Source organism: Schistocerca gregaria, chromosome 11, assembly GCF_023897955.1.
Source record: "Schistocerca gregaria isolate iqSchGreg1 chromosome 11, iqSchGreg1.2, whole genome shotgun sequence".
NCBI classification, from domain to species: domain Eukaryota; kingdom Metazoa; phylum Arthropoda; class Insecta; order Orthoptera; family Acrididae; genus Schistocerca; species Schistocerca gregaria.
In genome coordinates this window covers 69,838,556-69,864,167 of record NC_064930.1, presented here as the reverse complement: position 1 = coordinate 69,864,167, position 25,612 = coordinate 69,838,556, and the positions used below count along the sequence as shown (strand labels likewise).

Sequence of the window (25,612 nt, the reverse complement as noted above, 5' to 3'; positions counted from 1 at the left end):
CCAGTGTCTTCATATGTGTGTTTACAAAGTGCAAATTCTGCAAGATCTACCACTGAACCACACTGACAACAATTTGCTGTAGATATGCTGCAGTGTATTCACATAGCTGCCAGCTCCTGGAAAGATGTTTATTCTCAGATGAGGCAACCTTTCATCTATCAGGAAGTGTTAATAGGCATAATGTTGGGATTTGGGTTTCGCAAAATCAGTACATGTGAACATGTTCGTGATAGCCCTAAACTAAGTGTCTGGTGCAGGCTAATGCACAACAGGACTGTTGGGCCGTTCTTCTTTGCAGAACAAACAGTGAATGGGTCAGTGTATCTGGACATGATGGAGCAGTTTCTGTACCTTCATATACAAGACTTGCAAGCCAACATCCTTTTTCAACAAGATGGAGCTCCGCTGCATAGGTCACGGCTGTTCGCAAGTTCCTGGATAGGAAATTTCCCAGTCGTTGGATCGGATGCGGTGGACCCATTGCCTGGCCACCACGTTCACCCAACATTACACGGCTTGATTTCTTCATGTGGGGATTCGTGAAGGACCACGTGTATGCGACCAAAGTGGATGATATTCCTATGTTGCGACGTCGTATCACTAATGCGGCTGCAACAATAACAGAGGAAATTTTGGAAAGAACTTGGCAAGAAATTGGATATACACTCGATTTTCTTTGTGTTACAAACGGTTGACATGTAGAGGTGTACTGATGATGAATAAATAAATTCTTTGAGATGCTCTACAGTGTGGTGCATTGTTCACTGTCGTAACTACTGTGTTTCTTTCTTGGTTCTTTGAAATCAGGGAGGTTTGAGTGGGACACACTGTACATCTAATGTAGACTGAGATATTTATCTAGTCTACTGAAGACATAAATTTTTCTACTTGCTTTAGTTTCCCTTTATGCTGGTAACTATTTTTCTTACAACTGCTTTGTAATGCTCATCAGGCATAAGATATCTAACACACTCAATAACCCCCCACACCTTATGCACATCACTGTGGAAAGTAAAACCAGACATGACTGAGCAGAACATATTTGAAGCCCACAGAGAAACTGGACACTCCCATTATGTCATAAACATATGTTTTGTTCCATTAGGAAAATTTTGTGAAAGTCTGCGACTGTGAAAACAATGTTTTTTTTATAAATAGCTTTCCTGATACCAGTCATAGTTTTTTATTTATGTTTTACATGATGCGTTCTGGGAAATAATTCCCATTTTCATCTGCATTATATATATATATATATATATATATATATATATATATATATATATATATATATATGGGCATTTTTCGTTTTTTATGTGTGAGGTGGTAGGTAGCAGAAAAGTTATTTATACAGTAAATAAATCCATGTCATGAACAGTCTATAAAATAAGTGACAACATGCAGAGACAAATATTTTTCTGCATAACAACTGACAGTAATCGTTTCTATCAATTGAAGGGATTTTTTCTAGATTGATAACGTGCATTTGCATTGGAATAGCAGTGAGAGTCCTGAAAACGAGTAATAAACTCTTAACGCTTTGATGAAACGTTCGCAAGAGGCGCCCAGAGATATATTGGACATGAAAGACAAAACTCCCGTCGGATTTTCATCTGGTTTGTCGAGTGAACGTTGCTTGTTGGGCCGGAACCTACGTTGTATCAGCATGCTAGACCTTCATATTCTTTTTTTTGGCAATAATATTTGCTTCATTATTGTCCATTATCATATTACTATTCTTCTTTTTTAAAGGTATCTCGAATATAAATTTCGTTAGTAAGGAAGCGTGTTGCTTCAGTAAATCGTCTGACAGAAATAGATTCGAAACCTTACAGGGGACAGTCATTATTGAAAACGTGGCGCCAATTTCTACGGCAATATCTGTAGATTATTCTCTTTGAACACAAGAACTGCTATTGAAGGGCGTGGATTTTTGTACTTCCCCGAGCTCGCTTCCTTACACATCTGAATTTTGTTCTGGTCTCATGTTATCCACATAATGTTTGTAAAACGAAAGAGGTATCGCTTACTTTTGGATAGAATTATTCTTATTTTGCTAATGAATATAAAATCTTACTAAAATCATAAAGATTTCATGTGAACTCCTGGAATCCCTCATACTAACTAACTATCGAACTTGTATATCGATGTGGTTTCTAAAGAACGCAGCAATATTTGCTATGTAAATGAAGTGTAAATTTAATTCTGTAAAATAAAAACAATGTGCGATTTTAAGAAACAATTTATAGTATAAGAAATGGCCGCTTTCCAAAATTTCCTGTTTAACTGCGTCTTCTTATGAAGGCAAAGATAAACAGCGTGTAGTTCCCCCCTCTGGTTTCGAGAACAGTACTATCTGCGCAGCAGGAACCTTCGATTGTTTTGTAATTCTGCCTACTCGTTGTTTTGTAACTACGCTGAAATGTCTGGAGACGAAGCGTGAGTAGAAAATTGCACATTGTTTCTTCTGTTTTTGGCACGCTCGAATGTATTGCCAAAAATATTTGCGTAGTATTTCTGTACTGTCGTATAGCGTGTAATCTTTTTTCGTTCCTCTGTGCCCCTCTCGCAGTATCCCATCGCACCTGAACTTGAATAGGCGCCATCTTGGCGTTTTCAGTTTTAGTGCAGATCTCGTGTTTATTGATTAGCGAACTTTCTGGAGTGTCGGTGACTGTCACAAGATTTGAGAGCGCTCAGAATTGCTAACCTTTGTGTAGGGTTAACGTCAAACACACAACGTAGTAATACACAAATTCTTTCATAGAGTTTTACTTGTGTTGAACCGGTGTCTGCCCAATTTTTCTATCGCGGGTTAATCGCAAGTATAGTGTACAGAATTTGGCTGGTTGAATTTTTGCATCACACACGATGGTTCAAGACAGCTCGTAAGTATTATGTGGCTTGACGGTATAAATAGTCATGCCATGTGCAAACGACACAATGAGTCTGCAGTAATGGCGGTTTTGGTTTGGCGTGAATGATTCTGTTGTAGTATGGCATGCTTCAGGTTCAGTGGTTGGTTTTACGTAAAAAAAAAAATTAAATCTAAGATCATTTTTGATTTAATATAAATGTTAGGCTTACATAGGGGAGTTAACAGAAAATTCACGTGTTCCGTTTCTACATAATGTCCTGTTATTTTACACTGTTCTAGTAGATGTTCCTTTAGTATTTTTTTTTTGGGGGGGGGGGGGGTCTTAACCAGTAACATTATCTACACTTAAGAGCATTAACTGGTTTTAATTCAACCATGAATCAAGCAGCTACAGGTTACAGTTAATTTATCGTCTGTTACTGCGTCGTAGTATAGGGCGTAAATTTTACTGCAAAGTTACTTGTGTTCAGTTTTGAAATATTCTGTGATTGCAAAATTTTTCTCCTATTTCGTCAGTGAATTTTAGCTTACTAGTGACCTAAGAGCAGTAGTGTCTTTAAATATTATACAAATTATTGGTAGTTTATACTGGTCATGTTCATTGTGAACTAAGGTTTATATATTGAATTAGTTTAAAGCGTTCAGAAAATTTTCCTGTGGGGTATCTCACTTTTCAATTTTCATTGTAACTGTGCGAAACAATGAAGTAATTCATTTGTGGTATGTCGAATCTTTGTCGGAGCAGAACTTATTTTATACTGTCGAGTTAAGCTGCTAAATATATTACACTATGGAAGTGGCCACGGGCACAAAACTATTAAAATTTGCTGAAATCGGCGAGATACATCGTGCTATCTGTGTAGGTACTATGTCTCGTGTACTAAGGAGGGGACAGCATGCATGTGATTCCATTATTTGCCAGTTTCAGCACTTACCTGGGTTGTTGTGAGTGGGGGAAAATTAATTCAATATTTATCACCACTTTATGGCAGTGTAATCTTTGAAATTCGTTGAAATATATTGGTGGTAACTACAGTGTACTTTCATGGTGTATTAAATTAAGGATTCAGCTAATTTTTCAATACTTGGTCAAATAAGTGATATGCCCTACACAGAATTTGCTCAAAGCATGAGAAAGTTTCATAGTTAATGGGCAGTGCTTCATGCTAGCAGTAAGAATATCCTTCAGAGCTTTCCCATGTAGTTGTGACCTGTAATAATTCTGAATCTCAGCCTAAACTGTAAACAGCTATACTACTTACTATTTCACAAATTCTTCACTGCCATCTCCAACCCTGACCTAAGCTGTATTACAGATGACTCATCACAACGAACAGTGTAGGGCACTATCACACTTCATGCAGCGATATCATTGATGCCTTTAGCTCTTTGCATCCCACAATAACTAAACATGCAGATATGTAACAGTTTGTGAAAAATTGTGCTAAACCTTTTCTCCAGCTAACATGCTTATATGAGCAGAATGAAATACTGTTTGCTTGGAGAATCTTTTGTTTTAAATTGGCAGTTGCAGATAAAATTTTTATGGCCACAGGTGTTAGTTTATCCAAAAGTTTCTTGTGGTCAAAGATTAGTTTAATGGTTCCTAAAATTCAAAAAAATCAGTTTAAATTGGTGTAGCCTACTTTTCAGTAAAATACATGTACTGCATAATTATAGCCTTATTTGAGTGTGGTTAGGAATCGGGATTAACTGAAGCTTCCTATACTTGACACCAAACTTGTCTTTCAATGGGATGTAGGCGTCAGGTTAGGCTACAGATAAGTCTGTTGCCATATCCTACTTTCTGAATGCTAAGATAGGCCCAAGGGAAATATTGTCAGTTCTGGTCTTTCTGTGTGAGCACAAGGACTTTGCATGCCACATCCAAAGGTTTAGATGATGTGGATCAAATACCTCCATGAAGGGTCACATAGAATAACCAGTAACGAAGCCACAGCATTCAACTTTTACCTTATTTGCTTGCTTCTTGTAGAGCAAAAATGCTAAACAAAAAGTAGTCTTTTATTTCACACATCCAATGTTCATTTATATACTTGCTGTAGTATTTCCATATTAATCAAATTTTGTTTCTGAAGTTTGTCATTAGAACTGATTTTGGAATTAACTTTGTCACAGACCTGTGCCGCCTCCAGTTATGTGGGCACAACGCCCCGGAGTCGTCTTCCTAACTGTGTGCCTGGAGGACTGCAAAGATCCTGTGATCAATATCGACACTGACAAGGTGTACTTCAAGGGTGTTGGTGGTACTGAAAGGAAGCTGCACGAGGTAAGTGGTCCTGTTGAGCTTTTGGGCAAGGAAAGTAAATGTGTTAACAGAATGGCCTGTTCAACAGTTTTATATTGTTGGTTGGAAATACAATGATCAATTTAGGGACATTGGCATACAGATTATTATTTTAGTTTTGTGCCATTGATGGACAAAAAGGGGAAATTACTTTAATGCACAAGGAAATTAAGTGGAGAGGGATAAAGTGAAAGATGTAAGTTTTAACAATGGGACCTTGGTAGGTAGTCTACAACATAGTGAAATTTGAATGATTATGGGTGGGTAATGTTGGTTGGCATGTTAGATGAACAAGCAAGGAATGTATGAAACATTTATAAATGCGAGTAAATTGTTGAATGTTAAGGATTTAGCTGTTTCATGCAATTTAAAAAAAATCTGTATTTGAGTGCCTTGTTAGACAATTTCTTTGTCCCTTTTTTACATTCTTGGAAGAAATATGACTAAAATCTGAAGGGCATTGTTTTGCCTTTGTTTGTGTGTTAAAGTTCTAGTTTATATTTAATTATATTGTGTACTCACATTTGTTTGTTCTACTGCTTATGACAATTTTGTTGTTTACTGAAATTTGCAAGATGTATTATCAGGAGTGGAATTTCATATATGTTCCATTTGCCTGGTTGAGCATTTGCACGAAGCTTGTTGAGTTTTCAGCTTATATGTTACTGTGAAATACCTGTTGGCTAATGTTCGGAAGCTCTTTATCCAAGATCCTTTCTTCCTTCACATATGCTTCTCATGAATTCTTAGTCTTGGAGAATACTAGGATAAGAGTTTGTGGTAGATTGACGCTTCAAATAAGCAAGTACTATGCTTCAAGGAACATTTGAACATAATACAGAGTGCAAGGGTGTCAACCAGTGCTCGAAGTTCCCAGATAAAACATGAAATGTATATTCACGGTGTCACGATCATCACAAAGCTGTGCAGGTGCTGTAGACAAAGGTGGACAAAGTTTGCAAATTGTTTCTTCGAACCTAGTTAATTCAGTCACAGTGCTAAGTAAACCTTTCGAGCAGCAGTGAACAAAGCATGAATTGTTCCTACTTTCACCAATTCAGATTTGCTGAGCCGAGTACCCTAGTGCAAGAAATTTAATCGCATAAATGTCTGTAGACACTAATTTGAGGGCAGCATCATTTTGTGTTGGTTAAGAAATTTTTCTGTGCGAAAATTAAGTGTAAATCACAGGAAATTCAAATTATATTAACGTAAGTGGGAGCAAGTTAACATTATGAAAGGAGAGAGCTGTAAATGTTGTAAAGAGTAGGTAAATGTTAATTCTGGGAATGTAAAAGTGGGCTTATAGATTTCAACTTGTCAGTTTACCTTCTCTGGATGCATTTGTCTTGACTATATTGAAAGTGTGTGCTGGATAAGAACCCTGTAAAAATGTGGAGTTTAAAGGTGTAAATTGCCGTAACATTGAAAGTACTGTACACAAGCTCCACTGAGTAATTTTACACTACAGTTTGATTCTAGGTCTTTATTGGGGTATCATTAACTGCTAAAAACTACCTGACTAGTAGTTAAGTCTGTGACCAAGTCTGACTGCAGGTTTTCCAGAAATATCTCGTTCCATTTTATCATAAACATAAGTCCCCTATCTAGTCATAGTACTAATAAAAAGGTTGTCTTAGCATGTTGAGTGGTAGAGAGGGAGGGGGCTTCTGATATTCATCACTTGTAACAATTTAGCTGGTGATTTTATTCACTTGCAGCAATTTAGTTCACATCTCGGAAATTTACATTCGGAAAAAATAAACATGATACTCAGTTTTGTCTACTGTAAAGTGTCATCTAGTTGGTTATGACATATGGAAGAGTTGCCAACAGAATCTTACTTTAATAATGAAAAAATACACAAATATGAACAGAAGAGAGCACGGATGGCACAGCTATACTTAAAACTACTCTGGCCCTGCCTCCACCACCCAAATAGCAAATGGAGCATGAACAGCAATATTTTAAAAAAGTATTTAATGTGTGGGACCCATTTGATTGAATTTGGCTTAGAACATATTATAGACTTGACAATGATTGCGAATTGAAATTAGTGTGCTTGATGAGTGAATCAGCAGCTTTAGAAACTATTTTATATTTATAAAAGCCTCTTGTCAGGCAGTGCCTAGGAACGAAGCTTTGATACCAACAAGTGTTACGCAAAATACAAAAGTAAAAATTTCAAAGTTATTGTACAGTGCTTTTTATGCAAAAATACTCTTGTAACAGGTTACAATTCCGTTGTATAAAGAAGTGGACCCTGACAAGTCTGTAACATCTGTAAAAGCACGCAATATTGAGCTTGTACTGAAGAAGAAAGAATCGTCCCAGGGGTATTGGCCTCATCTCTGTTCTGACAAGCAAAAGCGGCACTGGTTGAAGGTGGACTTCAACAAGTGGAAGGATGAGGATGACAGCGACGACGAGACGGGACAGCCGGAGGACCTGGAAGAGGTAAGTCAGTTGGCTGCAGCTATCACCATAAATCTACTGCTGGATAAGTGACCCTAGATGTTCCTCTGGGTTAGCATGTCCCTGTTTCTCCTATCTGTTCTCTAATGCCTACCCACCTTCTATATGGTTCTCATCTTCTTTTCTCCTTTGGAATCCAGTATAAAACTACCCTACAAGGTGCTATCCAAACTTTTCAGGACTGTGCTGCCATTGCCATCTGTTAAAAACATTACCTTTGGACTAATGGTCAGTCACCCTTGAAGTAGTTCCCATCGGCATGTACTCACTGATCCCAGTGATCCCAGTGCTTCTGCCACTGGTCAAATGTGTTCTGGAAGTCCTGGGTGTGTTCTGGAAGTCCTGGGTGTGTTCTGGAAGTCCTGGGTGTGTTTTTTTTTTTTTTTTTTTTTTTTTTTTTTTTTTTTTTTTTTTTTAACACCGCCAGCGATGCTTCTTGAATCCTTGTCGAACGGATGGTCTTTTAACTTGAGGATAGCACGAAGTCGCAAGGTGCCAAACCTGGCATTTATGTTGGGTGGGGTACACCTGTCATCTTTTGCTGAAAAGGTCCTGGTGAGCAAGGTTGCGTAACAGTGCATTGCCGTGGTGCAGCAGCCAGTTCCCTTGATGCCAAAGTTCGGTCTGCCGTCACAGAATCTCACAATAATACACGGAATTTGCTGTTTAGTTGGTTGGGATGAATTCCTTGTGCACAATTCTCTTGATATCAAAGAAAACGATCGTGCTCTTCATCTGTCTTGCTTGTTTGGGTCATGAAGAGCCAGGGCTCTTCCATTGGGATGATTGTTGCTTTGTATCTGGGTCATAACCATAAATCCAGCTCTCTTCGCCGGTGATAACCTGTGTCAAGAAGGTTGGATCATCAGGTGCGGTGTGATGGCAGTCAAGATCCTTGGCACAAATTTTGCAGTGACGCGATGTATGCCCAATTGTTGCAATGTCACATAATCAATACCCACTTTATCCACAAGGTCTTGTATGGTTCAACATTGATCTGTGCGAACAGATTGTTGAAGTTTGGCAACAATGTCTGACATGCAGTTAACGGGCCTTCCAGTGTGAGCATCATCGATGTTTGACAGCTGGCCCTGAACAGTGTGCCACTCACACATGCATATGGCTCATGCTCTGTCCCCCAAACACTTGTTGAACCAAGTGTCTCCGTAGAACTTTCCCAGAGATTCGCGCGGGATTTGATACACACGTACTGTTCTATTTGTGGATCCGTCGTAAAATTGCCACACACCAAACAGTGTTACAGAAATCTCTGTGGACACACAACACGTCCTCTCAGCTGACTGCCACTCCACACACTGACTCATCAGATATGCAGCTCTTCCCACCTAGCAGTGCAAAGATCTTCTACTACTATGTTCAAGATGGCAGCACCAGTCCCAAAAATTTTGGATTCCACATTGTATATTTGTCTGGCCAGATTGTTTGCCCACTTCAAATTCCTTATTGGTCAGTAACAGTTCCTATCACTCAAGATCCTGTTGCTTTTTTTCCCCCTGTTTTTCATAATAATTCTCATTGTGCATATTACATTGTACTGATCAACTCCAGATTTTTAGTTTTCTTTTTCAGTCAAAACGTTACAAATTGTGTGATTTAGTTGTCAGAAGCTCAGGCTGTCCGCAGATGATGCAGTTGTCTGTAAGACAGTTCTAGTGTCAGGAGACTGTAATGAATTGCTGGAAGACGTGCTGAGGATTGGTAAATAGTGCAGGGGCTTACAGTTGACCATAAATACAAACATATTGCTCATACATAGAAGGAATCTAGTGCAAAATTGCTGATGAATTTCTGGAAATATATAAATAATAAAATAAAATACGAAAAGTTGGGTGCTAGGCAGAGATTAGTAAGAATGATCTCAAGGAGATGATTTATCCACAACAGTTGGCTTAAGACACTTCTAAGATGAATTCATCAGGTGTGTGTGTGTGTGTGTGTGTGTGTGTGTGTGTGTGTGTGTGTGTGTGTGTGTGTTTGTGGTTGTGTGTGTGTTTGTGGTTGTGTGTGTGTTTGTGGTTGTGTGTGTGTTTGTGGTTGTGTGTGTGTTTGTGGTTGTGTGTGTGTTTGTGGTTGTGTGTGTGTTTGTGGTTGTGTGTGTGTTTGTGGTTGTGTGTGTGTTTGTGGTTGTGTGTGTGTTTGTGGTTGTGTGTGTGTTTGTGGTTGTGTGTGTGTTTGTGGTTGTGTGTGTGTTTGTGGTTGTGTGTGTGTTTGTGGTTGTGTGTGTGTTTGTGGTTGTGTGTGTGTTTGTGGTTGTGTGTGTGTTTGTGGTTGTGTGTGTGTTTGTGGTTGTGTGTGTGTTTGTGGTTGTGTGTGTGTTTGTGGTTGTGTGTGTGTTTGTGGTTGTGTGTGTGTTTGTGGTTGTGTGTGTGTTTGTGGTTGTGTGTGTGTGTGGTTGTGTGTGTGTGTGGTTGTGTGGTTGTGTGGTTGTGGTTGTGTGGTTGTGTGTGTGGTTGTGTGGTTGTGGTTGTGTGTGTGGTTGTGGTTGTGTGTGTGTTTGTGGTTGTGTGTGTGTTTGTGGTTGTGTGTGTGTTTGTGGTTGTGTTTGTGGTTGTGTTTGTGGTTGTGGTTGTGTTTGTGGTTGTGTTTGTGGTTGTGTGGTTGTGTTTGTGGTTGTGTGGTTGTGTGGTTGTGTGTGTGGTTGTGTGTGTGGTTGTGTGTGTGGTTGTGTGGTTGTGTGTGTGGTTGTGTGTGTGGTTGTGTGTGTGGTTGTGTGTGTGGTTGTGTGTGTGGTTGTGTGTGTGGTTGTGTGTGTGGTTGTGTGTGTGGTTGTGTGTGTGGTTGTGTGTGTGGTTGTGTGTGTGGTTTTGTGTGTGTGGTTTTGTGTGTGTGGTTGTGTGTGGTTTTGTGTGTGTGGTTGTGTGTGGTTTTGTGTGTGTGGTTGTGTGTGGTTTTGTGTGTGTGTGGGGGGGTGTGTGTGTGTGTGGGGGGGTGTGTGTGTGTGGGTTGTGTGTGTGTGGGTTGTGTGTGTGTGTGTGGTTGTGTAACAGATGCCAAAAAACAATGGCAAATGGTAGAAGGTAAATGTTGTTCATTATGTATAGGTTCTGTGTTGAAATTTCTGGGTTAAATGCTTTGGGAAGTTGGGCAGCATTTTACTTCATACCACATACATGAAGTGAAATGAACGCAACCATAAAATTTGAGACACTAGAGCTGATAACCAATGGTCATTCTTCCCATGTGCATATGGAAGAGATAGGGAGACTTACTTAATGGTACTGGAAGGACTCTGATACACTGTCTGGTGGTTTCTTAGGAATAAATGTAGATGTAGACACTAATTTTACACTTCCCTATGCAAAACTTATCTGTAGCATTCTAGTAAATTTTATATTCCTTAATAATGTTGCCCTTGTCATCTTGGACTGAGCTACATACAGCTTGTCAACTGATTCTGTGACATTGTCCCTGTAAACTGTTTAGATTTAGGGCACACATTTCGTAGTATTCTGTTCTGAAGTCATTAATTTGATGGAGGTGGATATAGGATAACATAATTTGATTTACAGGCATGAAAATTGCATTTTATTGAAAACATAACACCTATTCAATAAAACTTGATCAGAAAATAAACATTTTCTTTGTGGTATTTTTCAAACAAGGAGCTTCATAGTCCAATGTAACACACATGAGGAAGATGATTATCTTGATAACTTTTGATGCACAAGCAGTGTACTTTCTTATTGCACTCTGCATCTTTGTAGCTTACACATATGCCAGAAAAGTTTTTCAATAAGATGGAGAGGCTCATTGTGATTTGATTAGCAGCCTCATTTCCCCTATCTCCCATGACTGTGTGGTATGTCAGAACCAGTTTCCTAACTACCTCTGGATTATTTGTGACTTAGTTTTGGACTTGTTGGTACTGGACAGGTGTCTACCCCACACATCCACATGTCGTGCTGATCAGTGTAGACAATTTAACTCAGTCGCAAGTTATTTGTCATGTTGCTACTGTGTACTTCACCACTTTCGTGGGATATTTGTGTTCATCACTACACACCTGGTCATGAAAAGCCATGAAAAAGTATTTTGGATCATTCCAAGCACAATGCTTGGACGACTGCAGTCTTTTCTCACCTAACAGATGCCAAACCACTTACGTTGTAAATATTTTTATAAACCCTCCTGGAGCAGAAGGTGGGGAGAGATGAAATAGATTGGATGAGGCAAGCAGGGTACAGCATTTACCAAAATGAGTAATTTGATAAATTATGGTGTCAAACAAAATAGAATGTAATGCTTTGTGCTAGGGTGTAAAAGTGTCAAAATTTCTACAGATACTGGCCAGTAAAGTGTCATTGTCAGAAACAGTTGAGGGGCTAATCCTCCAGCTTCGGGCAGTGCACTCTTTTAGTGCAGTTATATGTTGCACACATTGGTCTGTAACTTTGGAAGTCACTATTTTCCCATTGATCCTTTCTATTTTATGCTCTGTAATATTGGTAGTTGGATTTTACATTCTCCCCTAAACGTCTGCATGTATAACTTTGCACCACCAGTTTAGTAACCATTTTGTGAGCATTTGTATGGAACATTGCTTAAAGATATACCACAACCAGGAACGTAGCAATAAGTTTCTCCTATGCTTAAAATGTTGAACATGAATTCTGAATTTTGTATGTTGTGTGTATTAAATGCCAATTAAAAATTGCTTCTAAATGCAATTTTGTGCTACATTCTAGCTGCATGGTTCTTATAAGTTTAATTATTGAATAAAATCAGAAAATTGCTTTGTATTACAGCAAGCTGCCCATTTTCTGGGTTAATGTGGACTAGAATACATGGATTATCCAAAATACAATGTTTTACCAGAAATTCCTTTTTCCAGTTAAAAAAATTACATATCAAATTTGAAAGTGCCCTGCAGTGCAAAAGCATTACTCACCAGAAGCTGTAAACTTATTTATAAAATTGTGGAAGTATTTCGTGTCACTTCTCTTCAGTTCTCCTTCGGGAATTTTTTTCTTTCTGTGTTCACGTTTCTCATGAGAGTTGTTAGTTTTCAGTGTCGAAACTTCTGTAGTCAGAATCACTGTGTCCTACATATTCCGATAAATGAATGTTTTGAGTGCATGTATGCACACTACACACATTTGAAATACAGAGCTGAGGGTGACAGGCATAAAAGTTTATAAGCTGATGTGCTCCATAATATACCGGGAGGGGTGTAATGGAGTGCAAAACTTCAATATTCATTTCTTCAAATTGGACCTCTGTGTTCATGCAATGGATGTTAGTCTTGTGAATAGGGATTTTCAGGCATATAGGAGCCCTGTGTATTGTGAAAGTGAGAAAGGTTTCTGTACTTTGATCTGTTGTTAAATGGTACATCAGTCATAAGACAACATAAAAAGTGGCCAGTTATCACTCTGCAGAAGCCATGGACAACCTTTAAGAACCTGTGGACCTAATTCATGTGCTTAAGCTTGCAGGCCACCTGGTCACATCACAAGTCACAACTATAGTGTCAGTGTTAAAATTATATGCCAACACACTGGTATGAATGGTGCTCCTTGCCTGACATCGGTGTTCACAACACCCAACTGTAAACTTCTGGAGATGGGTTGCCAGATCTTGAAATGATCATGGAAAAATAAACACCTATAAAAGCAACTGTTGACAGCTAATTCATTATTAAATAGCTTAGACTTCAAAAGTTGGTGTTATAACATCCACAATGCCTTTTTTTCTAATGTTAATATGAGAAAGAATAGAAAAACATACAGCAGAGAGATAAGTTGTTCTAGTTGACAAACAGTTAAGAGTAATCTTTTGAATTTGTGGGCTGGATTGAAACAAATGGTAGCTTGGATCGAGCCTGTGGGCCACCAGCTACCTAACCTTACTGTACAGCATGCCATTTACGGTGTTAAATGTTCCACAATCATTAACCCATTAAGATATTGCTCTCACCTCCTCAACCCCACTCCCCTCCCATTGAAAAACACCCTATAATGAATGATATCATACGTAGACATTTGGATATAGCTTTAAAGCTTAAATGACTTGGAAGGCTCAACCTTTGAAGATCACAGTATACGCTTGCATGCATTGGACTTTGACTAAAATAACCTTAAACTTGAATGCATTTTTTAGTTTCTGTGTAGATGTGAAGTTCAACCATGTATTTCAAAATTATTTCCTGTGTAAGTATTGGAAGAGCTGGGTGGAGTGCAGTGGGTGTATTTATCTTGTACCACTGAGAAGCACATGTCAAGGACAACTCTTGTCACTTTGTCATGAAGTAACTTAACATTGTTCTCGATTTTCGGAACCACTAAATTTACTGTAAGACTTTGGCATCAAAGTGTGCAGCATATTGTCTATAATCTGTTCATCATAAGAATAAACCTGATGTAAACAGACGCAATGATTGGTCAAGAGCTGTAACACATGTACACTGGTGGTGTTAGCTCTTGGAAGTAGGTCCTATTTAAGCAGTAGATATCTTATTACTAAGCTAAGTTATGTAAAAGTTTGACATTTAATTTATTAACAGCCATCAACATTTTCCTTAATTGAGCTTCAGCTGCATAGTTTTTGTTTAAAACATTAATAGGCTTCTCTTAATGTTTTTCATACCTTTACAAAGGTCATATATGATGCAGTTGATAAACTTACATTGAACTTGTAACGCAGTCAGTAGTGTAATAGAATGTAAAGGCGATTATTCGTGCTTTTGTTCAAATTTCCCCAGTATCATTTTTTCCTTCTCGTTCAATTTGAAATACCTACATCATGTAATTATGAAAATTATCATTATCATTTATGAATAACACAAGTCGCCTTGTTTATAGTTACATATTGGATGCGAAATACATTTCTCCATTTCACATACAAACTTAAATATTAATGTTTTACGAAAGTGTTCATAAAAGTTGTTTAAGGAAACGTAACAATTTTTTTAAGTCAAAAACGAAAACCAAATCCTCTTTATTTGGACTATTTTGATCGTTTTATAACAGAGCTAGATAAGTATTGTAGAAACATGAAAAACAATTATTTTCACAGCATCAAGCCCATCATACAAATGCTGCATTTTTACATTTGCTACTGTACAATTACAATTTGAACCAAACAACTGGTACAGAGTCAAGGTGTGGGATTTGGCCCGAGAAGTAAGGAAACTGTTAAGTGCCAGATGTACTGAACAGACGTACATAGCTTTCGTGCACATCACTGCCAAATTTGGTGGGATATAGAATGGCTAGACATAAAAAGAAAAAATTCTATGCCTGGTTGGCTTTATGGATTCTGTTGTTGATAGGTTCGTTAACCATGTAGCATGTGAGACTTAGAGTTGAAATGTATTTCTCGGATTCAGATAAGGAAAGAGAGTTGAAATGTATTTCTCGGATTCAGATAAGGAAAGAGCTAAGAGATTACCAGATGACTGACTGTAAGACCTTCAGTGGTTTCAGTATTTAACTGTATGGCGGAATCCTTGAATACTCTGTTACACACGGCTTATGTAGAAAAATTGCAATGTGGTTAAGCCAAGAATTTATTATTCTTTTTTGTTACAATAGTAAGTTAGCCAAAGATGTTGTGGTTTTCGTCTAGTTATCTACGGGGGCATATTGTGGGACATCTGCTGTGTATTATTTCATGCTGCCTAAAAATTAAATTACATTTGAAGCCGTATTGTCCCTCTGCTTGTCTCATTTTATATGTGAACTGCAGCTTGCAACATTACTGAAGCTGTATGAGGTGACTGGTCAGTGCTAAGTTAAATGCACTGGTAAAGCTGTTGTTCCCGTATTATCACTAAGCCGATATGCGTGTAATACGCAACACAAAAGTACCCCTGTCATTTGACAGTACTCGTGACAGCTTCTCTGCAGTCCCCTGTGAAACTGAAATTCAATGAGGTTCCAGCAAGTACGGAAGAATACATAGTGCAATGTTCACGTCAGGTTTCATCTTAAGATTAACAGATTATAGCATCCAAAGCTGCATACAGTAAAGACAATAGCTAGTGACAACTACCTCAGCCAAAACACATTTGCGCTACATATGGAGGACTGGATGCTCTCCACAGCCACACTTACTAGGTCTGAAATGAATATAAGCAAAGTTTTATGTTTTCAGAGGTCTGTTCGTAAGTTGGCCTAGTATGTTTGGAATTTGTATGCAAAATAATAAAATGATAAATTAAAATTTTAAGTTATTAATAAGATCATTTTTTGTGCCTCAAGCTAATTAACTTAAAAAAAGATCGGTAAATTGTAGATGGAATGTAGCAAAATTTCGAAAGTAGGTTTCCAATTGTGGTAGACTTTCGGTAGGTTTATCACTGGCGCAATGTGGACATGTACTTAATGAAGAAAACAGATTTTATTGAATTTGTCAATGTTATGGAGGGGTTGAATTTAGTATAACTGTGGTAGATCCATTTGTTCGGGGAAGTCAGCTGGTATCGTCCACTTCTTGGCAAACATCTGGTAGTCCACACACAGTGGATGTAAATGAAATGGGAAAGACTCTTCAACATAATCCTTGTGCTTGCTCCTTAGAAATCTACAAATATTAAGATTTTTTAGTTAGAACGGCAAAACTTTTGCCTTCTGTGTAATTGCTGTCACTCGAATCATGATGAAATAGTGTCAAGCCACTATTACATTTAAAAAAGTTCTTATCACACAGTATTTGGAGTTCATGGTACTTTGTGAAGTACTATTTTGTGATTAGTGTTGGTGGTTTGCATTTCCTTCTTCAAACGTAACAGTCCATTCCGACAAGTTGAAACCTGCCCTGAAACTTTTTATGAAGGGAGAATAAAATGAAAGAAACAACATAAAAAATTTAAGCTACTAAGTCCCATTGCAAGTATTTTTTTAAAAACGTTAAAACTTGTCAAATTCGTAGCTTGCCATGTGGCTGGAGAAGTGTACACCCCTATCCTAGTTGAAGAAGACAGTGTATTACACTGCACGGTAGGTGCATGTCCTTGTTTCACAGCACATCGGTTAACAGATAACGTAGCTCAATGCGATAATTAGTTTTAATTGATAGTGTGTTGGGAACAGCTGTCAGTTTGCTATTTGTTTTAATTTGCAACTCATTTAATATCCATAATTAGCAGTTAAGTTTGTGGTATTACTACATGTTAAAATGGAGACAAAGCTGAATTACTTTTTTTTTCATATATGCTTACCAATAGCATCTGTTTTGGTGCATGTCACAGAGTTCCACAGTAATTTGGAATCAAGTAAATGTTTCCAACTTTGTGAAGATGAGGTATGCAATCAAAATGCTCATAAATACCAGCATGTGTTAAGTTTTAGTTAATTTCTTCGATGTTCATGCAAATCGTGCTGATATTTCATTGTGGAAATATTTTAAGAATCTGGTGATCCTGTGAATTATGGTTTCAGTGATTGTTGTTCTAAATAAAATCCAAAATAAAAAATAGAGGACTTTCCTCAACCAAAGAAAACTTGTCCACTAATAACTTTCAATGACAAAGAAAAGCTTGTAAGTTGTTTGGCTAAATGAAGAACATAAAGTGCTAAAATTTCAGCAGTATGCACAGCCAGATTAGTTCCATAAAATCTGTGTGTGCAAGATACATATGGAATGTAGATTTACATGAAGTATTTGTGAAAATGGTTTGCAGAAGTTTGAGAATGGGGTCTCTGAATTGCAACCGAGATGGAAATTACTATCACACTGCTTTGACCTAGTTAAACAGATTTAGGAAATTAGGTGCTAAAGGAAGTGTCAAATACAGTTTACTTCTAAACATTGTTGTTCATAGTTAGTGTTTAAAGCCAGTCAGCAAGGACAGTGTACAAACTGTGCTTCATTTTGAATGAAGAGTCAGTTATTTGAATGCTATGGTATGTCACACTTTTATGCAACAATGCTAGTGATGTGTAGTGCAAAAGTTAAAGACTGTTCAGTTGGAACAACCTTTTAATCAACAAAGAGATGTCTGGAAAAATGGGGTGAATGATTTTCACTACTAGATCCAAAACATCATCTCACCAGTGATTCATTGCTCTTGTTGGATTTTTATCCTGGACATGACACCTGTTTTCATAATGATAAAAACTATTAATGTAATTCAGATTCCAGTTGGAACTAATAGTTGTTCATAAAGTTTTTAGACAGTGTAAAACATTTTCAGAAATTTGTCACAGTATAGTTTGTTTGTAATCTTCAGGTTTATCAGTGGAATAGTACTGTCAATTTGTCATTTGTGCATTGTCTGTTTACATAACTACTCTTCACAAATTTGGCGAAGTATGCACCACAGTATGCAGAACAAGGCCACAACCATTTCTTACTCCATACAAATTCTGTATAAATAAAATGAGTAATTAGTGTGAAGTTTCTGAAAGCCATTCTTTTGTCAGGTGTGCCTGTTGTAAGGAAAACATTGTCATCCAATACACACTTCCCATTTTGGGTGCATGCTAGGAATAACAAGGAAGTGTTTGATTGTTAAAAAAATTATCTTATTCAGAAATTACCATAGAATTGTGCTACAGAAATTATTATTAAATATTTCATGTAAAAATAGTAAGTCCTAATTTGATGGAAGTCCTCTGTAATGCAGCTTCGTATGCTGCCTTAATTTTGTTTCGTCTGATAGTCTCTTGTGTGACAATTACATGTGAGCTGTTTAGCTAATGAGGTGAATTGCAAGTTATTAAGAAAATTAATCATTTGAGACTTTTCAGTACAGTGTACGTGCTTAAAATTAGTATGTATGCTTGGACTACGCACTGATGTCTCACCAGGGCTGCATCTGCTCATTTGCTGTAGGCAAGAAGGGTTGTACAAACAGCTTCTACTTTGATTTTAGCAAAAATTAGTATTATTTTTAGAAATACTTGCAGTATGTCTTATCAATGCATTTGTTTCAGTGTATTCTTCCAGTGTGAATAATTTCAGGGTAGGATTTAACTTAACCAGATTGAACCGTTACCTTGTTGGTCATGATAATTACAGTGAAAACATTCAATAAATATATTTCCCTTTCTTTTATGAGGAATTATTCATTGTTCAGGGCACTCTGATATGAAAAGAATTTCTAGTTATTTATTTTGCAGTGGGTGGTTTCATTGTATCACATACTATCAATATTTGTTTTAGAATTTCTTGAGGAGAATGAAGGGTGACACAAGAAGAAATTTTGTAATGAGTGACGATAAAGATGTCTGAAATGAGTTACTGTACTATGGGCTATTAATGGGAAACAACTACTTACATATAGGTAGAAGTATAAAGATGGAACAAGTAAATGTTGGATTGATGTAGGGTGATAATTCTGAAGTACACAGGGTGTTTGACCCAGGAGATCTGGGGAAAAACCCAGGAATTGTTTAGAATTCTAGGAATTTCATTGTTTTAGTTTTCAGTTAATTTTTAACTGGTAAGAACCAATACTCGAACAAAGGATATTACTGTATCCTGCTACTGCAGAATAATTCTGCAGCAACAAAACATGAACGAGAGAGAGAAGAAAATGAAAATAAAACTTAAGTCTCAAAGGAAATGGACTGTATACAACAACAAAACGGTGCTCATACAAGTGTCTGCCAACAGCATAGTTTCAAAGCCTTTAGGAAGGCCATGCAATGCTTTATAACAACAAACTGCCTCCGATGAGTGTGACATGACAACTGTTCACATTAGATTTGTTTGAGCTGTTGCTGGTGGGCTCTTGAATATGTGCAGTTGAGTCTGTTTCCTCCTGCTTCTGGTTACAGAAGTGTGGTTAGGTGGCACTACTTAATATTGCCTCTGTTCGGAAATACAGTAAATCTGGGGCTGATGCACAGAGTTGTCAGAGTTGAGGTGGGGTGTGTCCATGTGACCTGTGTTCACATGCAGTGATTTTGTTGTTTCCTCTTTGTTTGTTGCTCTCACGTTAAATGATGAAAAAACGGATTTTTGTGGCCGGGAGCTATCAAATGAATTAAAATACATAAGTACGGAAGGCTAAAATATTACTAGTTTCAGATTTTATTTCCACCTTTCTGACAGAACAATGAAGTTATTTTTGCCGGTTTGGTAAAGAGATTTGGCTTAATGAAATCTTTCCTGCTGAGGCAGTCAATTTTTTTGAAACAAAGTGTTTAATTTCACACTATTGGCTAGTTTAAACTGTTCGCTGCATTTCAAGTGCACGTATGGCATTATGCCATAATAAAGAACCAAACATGAGGTAATATAGTACTGGTACTCCAAGAAAATTTCCATACGAATGTGCATTTTAAGCCAAATTGTGTGTTCTAGTATGGTTCACGAAATTCCTACACTCTTGAAGTATCATCTGATGTCTTGTTTCTTTCGTGTCATACATAAGATCTTTTAATGTTTTACATGTACGAACATACGGGCTTCCTGCATCATCGTAGCTGTGCAAGCGTGGTGATGCTTGTTATTTGGCGCTCTTGCAACTGCTGAAACGAACCTATTTCTTACAAGTTGCGGGAAAGTATTGCAAATGGTGGTTTGAAAAGCGTTACATTCAGAGCAGATTTCCTTTAACGCTAGATGAACTATGTGTGAGAATGAACGGTTAATTTCTTAAGTCACCAAGAGTTTGACTCATTTAAAAATAAACTCTTTGAGGATGACTATTTAGAAGAATTTAGAGCCCAAAAGATCAGACATTTACGTTGTTTTACTGGCACATTTGTGTGATGTATCTTAAAGTGTAACATGCAAGAAAGATCAGTCTTACATGTGGAAGCTTAGCTTCTCTTCCAGCTTATTAGTCTTAGAGGCCAATATTATATGTGACTGCTGTGTGTATTAATTTAAAACGTTAACTTCTTGTAGCCGGCCGTTGTGGTCGAGTGGTTCTAGGCGCTTCAGTCCGGAACCGCACTGCTGCTATGGTCGCAGTGTCTTGGGCATGGATGTGTGTGATGTCGTTGGGTTAGTTATGTTTAAGTCTTGGGGACTGATGACCTCGGATGTTAAGTCCCATCATGCTCAGAGCCATTTTTGAGCCAACTTTTCTTATTTGTGTGTTCGCACTACTTAAGTGATTTTGCTATTGGCTCAATACAGGTGTCCTATGCTGCCATCAGCTGGCAAGAACATGTGGGAGGAGCTATGACTGTCTTACAAAAGCGTATCTCAATTTCAATGTTTCAGAAAGTAATATGTGGTGGAATTCAAATTTCTACCTTCGTAATACGAGCGTACATGTTGCTGCACATCAAAGGTTTTTCAAAACGTGTTTTCCCCCCTCTAAGTTTCGTTTTCTAAAGTGCCGGGAAATTCTACTCAAGCGCATAAAACCATAGGACTGAGGAGTTTTACAGTGCCAAGGAAGAGTATACTGTAACTTAACATGGAGAAAGTGTATTTTTAACCAGGAAATCTGGGAAAAATCTGGTCCTTTTTTCCTTGTTCACATATGCACCCTGAGTACAAGAATAAATTAATTTACAACTGTTTAAAATTGTGTTCAAAGTAACTTAGGTGAACTATTTCCTTGCTTTTTTTCTGATACTCGCTCCTAGAGTTCAATGGTAAAGTGGTCTCACTAAGTGTCAGATTTGTCAGAAGTACCAGAAGTATTAGGTAATGGAAATGATTATACGTGGAAGAACCCTGGAGATACTTAATGTATCAGATTATATAATGGTAAGACAGAGATTTAGGAACCCGGTTTTAAATTGTAAGACATTTCCAGGGGCATATATGGACTCTGACCACAATCTATTGGTTATGACCTGTAGATTAAAACTGAAGAAACTGCAAAAAGGTGGGAATTTAAGGAGATGGGACCTGGATAAACTGAAAGAACCACAGGTTGTACAATTTCAGGGAGAGCACAAGGGAACAATTGTCAGGAATGGGGGAAAGAAATGAAGAAGAAGAAGAAGAAGAATGGGTAGCTTTGAGGGATGAAGTAGTGAAGGTAGCAGAGGATCAAGTAGGTAAAAAGACGAGGGCTAGTAGAAATCCTTGGGTGACAGAAGAAATATTGAATATTGAATTTAATTGATGAAAGGAGAAAATATAAAAATGCAATAAATGAAGCAGGCAAAAAGGAATACAAATGCCTCAAATGAGATTGACAGGAAGTGAAAATGGCTAAGCAGGGATGGGTAGAGGACAAATGTAAGGATGTAGAGGCATATGTCACTCGGAATACGATACATACTGCCTACAGGAAAACTAAAGAGACCTTTGGAGATAGGAGAACCACTTGTATGAACATTAAGAGCTCAGATGGAAACACAGTTCTAAGCAAAGAGGGGAAAGCAGAAAGGTGGAAGGAGTATATAGAGGGTCTATACAAGGGCGATGTACTTGAGGACAATATTATGGAAATAGAAGAGGATGTAGATGAAGATGAAATGGGAGATACGGTACTGCGTGAAGAGTTCGACACAGCACTGAAAGACGTGTCGAAACAAGGCCCCCGGAGTAGACAACATTCCATTGGAACTACTGACGGCCTTGGTAGAGCCAGTCCTGACAAACCTCTACCATCTGGTGAGCAAGATATATGAAACAGGCGAAATACCCTCAGACTTCAAGAAGAATATAATAATTCCAATCCCAAAGAAAGACGATGTTGACAGATGTGAAAATTACCGAACAATCAGTTTCATAAGTCACAGCTGCAAAATACTAACACGAATTCTTTACGGACGAATGGAAAAACTAGTAGAAGCCGACCTCGGGGAAGATCAGTTTGGATTCCATAGAAATACTGGAACATGTGAGGCAATACTGACCTTACGGCTTATCTTAGAAGGAAGATTAAGGAAAGGCAAACCTATGTTTCTAGCATTTGTAGACTTGGAGAAAGCTTTTGACAATGTTGACTGGAATAGTCTCTTTCAAATTCTGAAGGTGGCAGGAGTAAAATACAAGGAGTGAAAGGCTATTTACAATTTGTACAGAAACCAGATGGCAGTTCGAAGAGTCGAGGGGCATGAAACGGAAGCAGTGGTTGGGAAGGTAGTGAGACAGGGTTGTAGCCTCTCCCTGATGTTATTCAATCTGTATATTGAGCAAGCAGTAAAGGAAACAAAAGAAAAATTCGGAGTAGGTATTAAAATCCATGGAGAAGAAATAAAAACTTTGAGGTTTGCCGATGACATTGTAATTCTGTCAGAGACAGCAAAGGACTTGGAAGAGCAGTTGAATGGAATGGATAGCGTCTTGAAAGGAGGATATAAGATGAACATCAACAAAAGCAAAAAGAGGATAATGGAATATAGTCGATTAAATCGGGTGATGCTGAGGGAATTAGATTGGGAAATGACACTTAAGGTAGTATACGAGTTTTGCTATTTGGGGAGCAAAATAACTGATGATGGTCGAAGTAGAGAGGATATAAAATGTAGACTGGCAATGGCAAGGAAAGCGTTTCTGAAGAGAAATTTGTTAACATAGAGTATAGATTTGTGTCAGGAAGTCATTTCTGAAAGTATTTGTATGGAGTATAGCCATGTATGGAAGTGAAACATGGACGATAAATAGACAAGAAGAGAATAGAAGCTTTCAAAATGTTGTGCTACAGAAGAATGCTGAAGATTAGATGGGTAGATCACATAACTAATGAGGAGGTATTGAATAGGATTGGGGAGAAGAGAAGTTTACGGCACAACTTGACCAGAAGGATTGGTTGGTAGGGCATGTTCTGAGGCATCAAGGGATCACCAATTTAGTATTGGAGGGCAGCGTGGAGGGTAAAAATCGTAGAGGGAGACCAAGAGATGAATACACTAAGCAGATTCAGAAGGATGTAGGTTGCAGCAGGTACTGGGAGATGAAGAAACTTGTACAGGATAGAGTAGCATGGGGAGCTGCATCAAACCAGCCTCAGGACTGAAGACCACAACAACATGACTTGGTTGTTTATAATTCCTTATTTTGCCACTTAAATTAAGGCTAATTAACAAGCAAACTTCTGCCAATAGTATTGGAGGCACTAAAATGTGAAGTTATATTTTTATGTGTATGGACTCTCGATTGCACTAAGTTTATTGCAATATTACTTTCCAGATGATGCGGCAGATGGGAGGCCTGGGCGGTGGTGGTGATTCGAAGCCCGTCTTTGACGACCTCGACGCCGAGTCGGACTCGGACGACGAAGAGCTTCCAGACCTCGAATAAAGTGAAGCAGATGTGTTTGTCCAGGCTGTCACCAGGACTTGAGGGGAGCCACCGATGCAACCACCAAACTAGGGGGGAGGGTTGCACTCTCGTGCAGAGTTGTATTGTACACCAACCTGCCCCACCCCTCTTGACTGATAATGGGATCATTTAACATTAATCAGTGGTAGATGCAGCGTTATGCAGAAGTGAAGACATGTTTTCCTTGCAATAAGTAACTAACTTGAAAATCATTTACTGTTAAGAGACCTGAATGCATCGTTGATTGATAACAGTAACACCACATTCTTAAAGTGCTTTAGGATTTGGAATTTATATCTAATGTTTCGTGTTAATTTGCTGGTAGATAATAGCAAAAACTCTCAGATGGCTGCAGTTTTCCTTGTTCGACTTGCTTTCCTCTGTTTGCACACTGTAATAAAACATTGTGTTCAACTACAGCATGAAGGTTTGCAAATGGGGGAAAACAGTGTTTTCATTTTGGAAAGCAAGAGTTTCTGTGGACATTCTAATGCCAATTTACTGTAGTGGTTGGATGAAAGTGTTAGAAATTGCTGCGGAGGATTTATTCCATATATTTAAATTCATACTGTGCACTTAACTAGATTTTTTGAGGCCTCAAAATGTTTTTATTTGAAAATCTTGCCTGCTGCACTGAAATAAAAAGTACTTCTTAATGTGTTATTTTTATTGTTTAGATTGGTGGCAGGAAGAAAATTACAGTTTGCAGTTTGTGTTAAATGTTCCAGGACTTGATTTGTGGGGACGGTGGCATAACCCTGTTCGTTTAGTTTCTCTTTATATTCCATGTTCTTTCATTTTTGTATATGTATAGAAGCTGGCCAATGTAAGTCTTTCCTTAGCTGTACTTTGTCAGTGTCCTGTGGATCAGGAATGTCTTTGTATGTACTGTGCATCGAGCTGTGGATTATGTAATGTTTCGGAGGAGAGCCAGCCGTTTGCCATAATCATCCAAAGTTTCAGTGACAATTCCTCATTCATTACCTTAATGGTGAACTGCAGTTTGTTTATTGTAAACGTTAAGAAACCTGCTTATTCAAGAAATGAAATAATGTAATTGTTGTTAAATAAATTTCTTAACTGGACTTAGAGACACCAGTTTCCCCCATGGTCAATTTTCAGTTCCCAGTGATAGTCCCATCCAAACCACACTTACCCTTATCTGGATCCAAAACTAATTCCGTTTTCTAACATAAAAGTAATTAAAGGTAGTTAATGTTGCTGCAAAGATTATAGAAAAAGAATGTGGAGATGGGCAGAAGACTTCATGATTAACTATCCCCCTCAGCCATGTGGAGAAGGCAGAAGGGTATTATTTAAAACTGCATTTGTCAGTTTTTATGTTCCAGTCTTTCCTTAGTTGCTTTAAATTAGTGGAAGTATATTCTGTCTGTGCAATGGAAGGCAGTTGTCATACACATTTCACTTATTTGGGAAGCATCTTCAGTGACAATTTCCAGCACTGTTTACTCGTATGTTGATCACAAAATGGAAAGTGCAAGTGATATATGTGATGTAACAAATGTGGGTGAAAGAGCAGTAGATATCAGCCAGCTGGAGTACGGAAACTAATGAATGCATCTCCAGGACCACAAGAGTTGGAAACTAACACTAAAGATGCTTCCCAAATAAGAGGTGAAATGCTTATGGCAATAAACTCTCTTCAATTAATTGCATAGATGAAATATGCCTCCACCAACTAAAACTGCATTTATTGTTTTACTTTCACATGAGAAGGAAACTGCTAGTGTCGCAAGAATATAAATTATAAATTTCTCCCACGTCTGGCACTGCTTAGTAGAGAA

The 25,612-nt window shown here is 38.0% G+C and overlaps 1 protein-coding gene across 2 annotated transcripts; it reads left to right on the top strand.

Moving 5' to 3' along the window:
• The first annotated feature begins 2,324 nt into the window (after positions 1–2,324).
• Positions 2,325–24,892, top strand: LOC126295215 (prostaglandin E synthase 3). 2 transcript variants are annotated; one of them, XM_049987558.1, is made up of 4 exons: positions 2,325–2,436; positions 5,015–5,165; positions 7,416–7,640; positions 23,676–24,892. In XM_049987558.1, the coding sequence occupies exons 1-4, from the start codon at positions 2,420–2,422 to the stop codon at positions 23,784–23,786; spliced, it is 504 nt and encodes a 167-aa protein (XP_049843515.1). In that variant the 5' UTR covers positions 2,325–2,419; the 3' UTR covers positions 23,787–24,892. The 2 variants fall into 2 exon arrangements, with proteins under 2 accessions (XP_049843515.1, XP_049843514.1); XM_049987557.1 differs by having other exon boundaries at positions 2,361–2,885.
• The last annotated feature ends 720 nt before the right edge of the window (positions 24,893–25,612 follow it).

What these genes read in the sequence shown, in the direction of transcription:
- LOC126295215 (XM_049987558.1), top strand. An exon ending in CTGAAAGGAAGCTGCACGAG is followed by an intron (nt 5,166 to 7,415) that starts GTAAGTGGTCCT and finishes CTCTTGTAACAG; the next exon opens with GTTACAATTCCGTTGTATAA. An exon ending in AGCCGGAGGACCTGGAAGAG is followed by an intron (nt 7,641 to 23,675) that starts GTAAGTCAGTTG and finishes ATTACTTTCCAG; the next exon opens with ATGATGCGGCAGATGGGAGG.